Source organism: Aspergillus japonicus (genome assembly GCF_003184785.1).
Source record: "Aspergillus japonicus CBS 114.51 unplaced genomic scaffold BO86scaffold_1, whole genome shotgun sequence".
Lineage (NCBI taxonomy): Eukaryota > Fungi > Ascomycota > Eurotiomycetes > Eurotiales > Aspergillaceae > Aspergillus > Aspergillus japonicus.
The window spans coordinates 1011818-1018835 of NW_020291638.1; the positions used below are offsets into that span (position 1 = coordinate 1011818).

Genomic DNA, 7018 nt, shown 5'->3' on the forward strand with positions numbered 1-7018 from the left:
GACAGCAGGAGTCTCCTCGACAGCAGGAGTCTCCTCGACAGCAGGAGTCTCCTCGACAGCAGGAGTCTCCTCGACAGCAGCTTCGACGGCGGGGGTCTCTTCGACAGCAGCTTCGACGGCGGGGGCCTCCTCGACGGTGGGGGTCTCCTCAACAGCAGGAACCTCCTCAACAACAGGTGCCTCCTTAGGCTCCTCCTGAGACTTCTCGATGGTGACCTCTGGAACAACGCTCTCCTCCACGGCGGGAGTCTCCTCGACAACGGGGACCTCCTTGGGCTCTTCTTGAGTCTCTTCGGCAGGCGCCTTCGCAACAGGAGCAATCTCTTCGGCAGCGACAGCCTCCTCAGTCACTGGCTCGGATGCGGCGGGCTCGTCGGCGACAGGAACCTCGGGCGCTTGCTCCTCCACGGCTGGTTCCTCCTTGGCGGGCTCCGCAACTTCAGCAACCTCCTCAGTGACCTTCTCGGTAGCAGCTGGCTGGGGCTGGGCAGTTTCCTCGGCGACAGGCTCCTCCTTGATGGGCTCCGCGACTTCGGCATCCTTTTCGGTGACGGGCTCTTCCGCAACAGGCTCCTGAGCGGTCTCTGCAGCTTCAACAACATTCTCAGTGACGGGCTCGGCGGCAGCGGATTCGACTTGGGCGGGCTCTTCAACGGTAGGCTGTTCGGTAACGGGTTCCTCGGCAGCGGCGGCTTCCACGACGGGCTCTTCGACAGCGACGGTAGGCTCCTCCTGAGCTTTCTCTTCGGCAATCTCGGTGGCAATAGTGTCGACAGCAGGCGCCTCCTCGGTAGGCTCCTCGGGAGCAGAAGTCTGGGGAGCTGGCTGCTCAGTGGAAGAAGCAGATTCTTCAGTAACGGGCTCCCCGACAGTCTTCTCCTGCTCTGCGGCTTCCTCCACGGCGGGAGCTTCGGTAGTTGGCTCCTCGGCAACGGGGGTCTCCTGAGCAGGCTCTTCAACGGCCTTGGCAGTCTCGGCAACGATGGCCTCTGCTACAGGCTCTTCCGCAGTCACGGCATCAGCCGAAGGCTCATTGACGGTCTCAGCAGCCTCAGCAACGATGGGCTCAGCAACAGGTTCTTGAGCAATGGGTTCTTCCATAGCAGGAGTCTCGGCAACGGGTTCCTCCGATACTTCTACGTGACTGACCTCAGGAGTGGCCTCGACAGCTGGTTCTTCAACCGTTGACTCTTCCTTCGTTGTGGGCTCCTGCTCGGGCTCCTTCTCAAGGGCGGTTTCGACGACTGGTTGCTCAATGGCAGGCTCTTCGGAGGTCTTCTCGGTAGTCGGGTCGGCGGCGGATTCCTCGACGGCGGATTCCTCGACAACAGGTTCCTCCTTGGTAGCTGGCTCCTCAGTAACTTCAGCAACAACAGCGTCAGCAACTGCCTCCTCAACAGCAGGCTCTTCTGTCGCCTTTTCAGAAGTAGTCTCAGCAGCTGGCTCCTCAACCGCGCGCGCTTCAGTAGCAGGAGCTTCAACAACAGGTTCTTCCTTCACAGGCTCCTCCACCAAAGTTTCGGCGACCGGCTGCTCAGCAACAGGCTCGTCCACGGTCTGCTCTTGTGTGGGCTCAACAGCAGGTTCCTTCTCGCTTTCCACCTCAGCAGGAACTTCAACGACAGGCTCCTCGGGCGTCTTCTCGGCAGTGGTCTCAACAACCGGCTCTTCCACAACAGGCTTCTCAGAATTCTCCACAGCTGGCTCTTCAGTGACGGTTTCCTTCTCAGTAGACTCTTGGACGATCTCAGGAGCAGCGGCTTCGGAGGTAGTGGCTTCAGCAGGAGTCTCTACAACGGGCTCTTCCGCGACGGTCTCTTGGTGAGCAGGCTCGGTGGTGGTCTCGGCGGCTGCGCCTTCCACAATAGGTTCCTCGGCAGCGGCTTCGGTCTGGGCTGACTCGTTGGCGGCTTTCACAGGTGACTCCATCGGCTCCCCGACGGCGTTCACCTCCAATTCCTTGTCATCAACGACTGTGGTCTCCTTCGCCTCCTCCACAGTTTCAGCGTGCGAGACCTCGGGAGTAGGCTCGTCAGCGACGACCTCCTTGACGGGCTCAGAAGCTTCAGTGGCGACCTCGACCGGGGCTTCAGTGGCAGCCTCCTCTACAGGCTTCTCCTCAGACACGGACTCTTCAGCCTTGGACTCATCGACGGTCGTGGTTTCGGCGGCGGCTTCCACTGGCGCAACCTCAGCAGCAACCTTAGCAGAATCCTCAGTGACTGGCTCCGCAACAGGCTCTTCCTTCTCGCCCGCCTCGGTAGACGCCACTTCAGGGAGAGGCTCGATGGCAGAAGTCTCTGCGCCTTGGGCTTCAATAGGCTCCTCCGCGGCTTGCTCGGCTTCAACTTCCTCGGTGGCGGGAGTCTCAGTCGATTCTCGAGTAGGAACAGTTTCGGATGACGGCTCGGGGACAACAGGCTCTTCCGTAACCTTCTCGGTGCTGGGCTCGGCGACGGACTCTTCCTTGATGGGTTCCTCCTTCACAGGCTCTTCCTTGAGAAGCTCCTCCTTGGCAGGCTCCTGAGCGGAAGTCTCAACAGCGGGAGTCTCCTCGGACTTCTCGGAAGCCTCGTGTGCGACAGACTCCTCAGCAGAAACTACAGGAGCAGCAACTTCGAGAGGTTGCTGAGTCTTGCTATCCTCGGGCAGCCCCTTGGTCTCAGCGCTGGGTTCAGTCGTAGGCTCGACAGGAGCAGCAGACTCGGATGGCTCGTGTGTCGCGGGTTCCTCCTTAGCGGCCTCTTCCGTAGACTCGACCACCGCGGCCTCGGTTGCCTCCACCTCCTTGACGGGCTGCTCCTCGACGGGCTCTTGAGCGGTCGATTCCTCAACAGAAGTCTCAGTCGCAACGGGGTCGGTCTCAGCAGGCTTCTCCGAGACGGCTTCCACTGCAGGAGTTTCTTCCGTGGCAGTCTCTACAGCCACACTCTCGATAGCAGACTCTTCGACCTTAGGCACGGGCTCGTCGGCGACCTTCTCCGTCTGAGGCTCTTCAGCTGCCTTGCTGTCGGTTTCGGGGGCGCTCTCAACAGCAGTGGCCGACTCTTCTTCCTTGGTTTGGTCCTTGTCGGCTTCTGTGGCGGCTTCGGCAACTTCAGTGATGACTGGAGCTTCTTGAGTCTCAGTGGCGGCGGCTTCTTCCTTCTCGGTGGTTGGCTCAGCTTCGGCAGACTTCTCTTCCACAGCTTCGGGGGCGTTCGCGGTGACCGTAGGCTTTTCTTCCGAGGGCTGCTCCACAGTCTCGGTGCCATTGACCTCAGTGGTTGCGGTGCTGCCGTTGGTGACAGGCTCCTCCAGCTCGGTCTCTATTTGAGCGGCGACGGGCTCAGGCTTGTGCTCCTCGGGCGTGGACTCCTGCGCAGATGTGTCATGCTCGGCAACTCCGTTGACCCCGTTCTCCTTGGGCGTAGCGTCCTCCGAGACAATCTCTTCCGTCTTCTCGCTGACCTCGTTCTCCGCGACGGGCTGGACAGCATCGGCCGCGGACTCCTTCTCCCCAACAGTAAGCACGTTGACGAGGCCACCCTCACCGGGTACTAGATAGCATAGTCAATTAGTTTCTCTCTCCTAAAGCACAAACTCAAAACCCTGCGCCACAGCGCAAAGCCCAGACAACGAGGTCGGAGGGAAGTGCGTACCATGCTTTACGGCCTCATCATGAAACCACGGGCCCTTTTTCCCCTCACGGAATCTGTACTGATGTTGGCCGGGAGGCAGGGTCAGATCGTGCCAGAAGAGATATTCGGTGGAGATGAGTCCGTCCTCATCGGGTTCGGTGTCGACGGGCTTGGAGCTGAGCTCGACGGGCTCCCATTGGGGGTCGGAGAAGGTGCCGGCCAGGTAGAGGGGGTCGTCGATGGGACGTCGGATCGAGATCGTCACAGTCTCACCAGCGGGGGGAGCCATTGTGAATCGTCGTCGTGGGTGGGGGATGTCGTTACAGTCGTTAGGAACGCCGGATATTCGCAAACAGCGCAAAAGGGGAAGCGAAAGGAGTTCGACTCGAAAACCGCGATAATGTACAAGAGGCGAAGCGTCCGGCGGGATGCGGAGAAGTTTCGGACCGGATCAAGAAAAAAAAAAAAAAAATAGCCACCCGCGCACGGAAGGTAAACGAGGAGGGAGGAGGGGGGGAGAAGGTAAGGGAGGATTGTGGGTGGGTGCGTGTGTGTGTATGTGTGTCTTAGGAGGGATATGAGGAAAAGGAAGAGGAAGAGGAAGAGGAAGAGGAAGAGGGAAAGATGGAGGAGTGGTTTAGGGAGAGGAGGGGGGGGGAGAGGAAGATGGTACAATTGGGAAAGTAGTGGTTAGTGAATTGGAGATAATAGAATAATTGATGATGATGATAGTAAAATAAACAAAGAGGAAAGAGGGGAAGGGAAGTCGGGAATATCAATGGCAGACTTTGGGACTAGTCTAGCTTCAATCCGTCTGTCTGTCTGTCAGTCACTCAAACAGTCAGCCAGTCTCAATCCCAGAAGGTATGTTCAGGTGTTGTGGTTGAACTCTTTTGACTCGAATGAGAGCAACAAGCGTGAGGGAGCGTGAGAGCGGAAAAAAAAAAAAAATGGATAGAGTAATAATGGGTCCGCACGGAAGACCGATGGAGAACTACCTAGTTCACTTTACTGGTTAGTTGGCGGGGCAGCTGGTGGGAGTTGGCACAGTAATGATTCGGTTGTATGTCATTTTGAATCCAGTTCGCATTTGGCTTTGAACCATCTTGTCTTTCTCCTCGAATACACTTGATTGTAAGATGGACAGTACATTGAGGACCCTGGATGTCTCCGTACCGTCCGGAGAATTGACCGTAAGAAGACAAGGAGGGGGGGGGAGGAGGATAAGTAAGAGAGAGGCCCAAGAGTTTAACTATCCTACGCAAACCACCCACTCAGCCAAGTTTATCCGACATCAACCCTCCCCCACGAACCAATCCGCGGCAGACGAAAGGCGTCTTCTCGGATGGATGTCCCGCGCAGTCCACGGTAATGCCTGGGATTCCCCAATCGGGCCATTGGCAAGAGTCACTGGCACTGCACGCCTGCAAGAAGAACAAGGTGGAAGACGAGATGCTGCGATGCTGCGATGCAGTGCGGTGGTGCATGCAGATCGGGAACTCGAATGGAACTAAAAGCAGCCAAAGAAAAATGCGGTGAGCGCGCCCCGCCAATCAGCGCCAGCAGAGCGCCTCCACTTCTGGACCGTTGCACGGCTGAGGTAAGCATGCAGCTGGTCAGAGGGGGAAGATAAGAAATTCTATATTCGTCGTCATTTTCCCAGGACGAGCTGGAAGCGAAGCGTTGGTCGTCTCTTGTGTACAGTACAATTATTTGTACTACTCGCTCACGCTCAAGCTGACAATTGCTGCCCTACAGTACATCCCACCCGTCGCAACTGACCACAAGACGACTTCAGAATCTCAAGCAGAAAGCATGCTAACTACTAACCACTAGTGGCGTCGGCAGCCCCCCCCAATAGTGGCGCCATCAATAATTTTCCCTTCCTGTGATTGAGTCGGGATCTCCACCGGGCGCTCCCTCCCAAGAGACAGAGGAAAAATCAAAACAAAACAAACCCAAACAAAAAAAACATCATGCAACCAGTTCCATCGAACCAGAAATTCGGATTTGTATAGGTCGGGGTGACTGAATAGATTGGAATCTGGGCATTCACTCATCTGTGCAGGTCACTGGACTGTACATCTCGTCGATATGATATGCACACCAAGATCTCCGCCGCAGGATCTCCCTACCTGCCTGCCTGCCTGCTGCGCTGCTGCAGCCTCAGAGAGAGAGGGGGGGTCCCACAGTTGCTGTGCTGGCACTGCCTGTCTGCTTAACCATTGGGGATCAAGCTAATTAACTTCACCTGTATCTATAACTTACTCATACCTACACCACACTACAGTAGACAGACTATATACAGTACATCCAGTCCAGTGCACATGAACCAGTGGGAAAAGCTTACAGCTACCACCTTAGATCATCCAAAAATCAATTCCATTGTTCGTGCCCTCCGAAATGACCTCACTCGCCACAGAGCCTGGAGTCTCGAGTCTCGTTCCTCGTATCCCTCTCATCTTCATCTTCCCCTTTCCCACACTGCGGAGTCCATCTACCGTACCGTATCCATCCATCATGCCCCCCTCCCCCTTATTGCCGATATATTGGGGACTCTGTTCTAACAATAACCGTCAACCATCACACACTTTCCCTTCTCGTCTCCCCTTCTCCCTCCCCTTATTGTGAGGCGATGCAGTACACTACCGTACCAAAATATCTTCCCCTTTCTCTGTTCTCCATCCTCCCGAGTCCCGAATCATCCGACCAGAATCAGCGGGTGGAGAAGAGGGAGGGAGGGAGCGGAACCCACGGAAAGGGTTTTTGGTTTTGTGCCCTGCCCTGCCCTGCCCCGGCGCTGGCCCCGGGCGGGCTGGCCTAAGGCGAAGGCTAGCTAGCTGGTTCCGCCTTCTTGTCTACCTGGCAGCAGCAGCTCCATCCGGGCAACGGTTGCATGACGATTGTTGTGGATTTTGCTATGCCTACGTAGATAGGCAGGGTGCAACAGAACTACAGCTAAGAGTCAGTTGAGCATGCTAGTATCCGAATTTTAGCCAGGGACCGACTGGTCTCTTTTAACTGTTTCGGTTTTGCATGCATCCCGGAGAGTGTGGTGTGGGCGGGTTGCAGACCCTATGTGTTCATCGTTGTAGACTCGAGAACGAGATGCATGGCGCAGGACGATATTGCCGGGTGATGACAGAATCAAAAAAGCTTATTGGGGGAGAATTGGACATTCCTCTCGATTTGATACTGACGAAAAAAAACAGTCGGTGGAATTGGACAGTACCTAAAAGCATATATAGCAACTTGAACCCTCAATGCATCCAAAACACCCAAGGAGCTCCTGAAAGCTCCCCGTCAAGGACGCCGGTTCCGCTCTCGCCATGACCAGATTACCAAGGAAACAGAAGAGGAAGCAAAAAAGCCAAAAAAAAAAAAAAAAAAAAAAAAAA

The 7018-nt window shown here is 56.0% G+C and overlaps 1 protein-coding gene across 1 annotated transcript in view; it reads right to left on the bottom strand.

Moving 5' to 3' along the window:
• Positions 1-3909, bottom strand: part of BO86DRAFT_374604 (uncharacterized protein) — a gene marked incomplete at both ends in the record, with an annotated part of 4503 nt that extends 594 nt beyond the window's left edge. Inside the window, 2 exons of the mRNA XM_025670443.1 lie at positions 4-3539; positions 3642-3909. Coding sequence (XP_025533501.1) covers positions 4-3539; positions 3642-3909 — 3804 coding nt within the window. The remainder of the gene's footprint in view (positions 1-3; positions 3540-3641) is intronic.
• Between the last annotated feature and the right edge of the window lie 3109 nt (positions 3910-7018).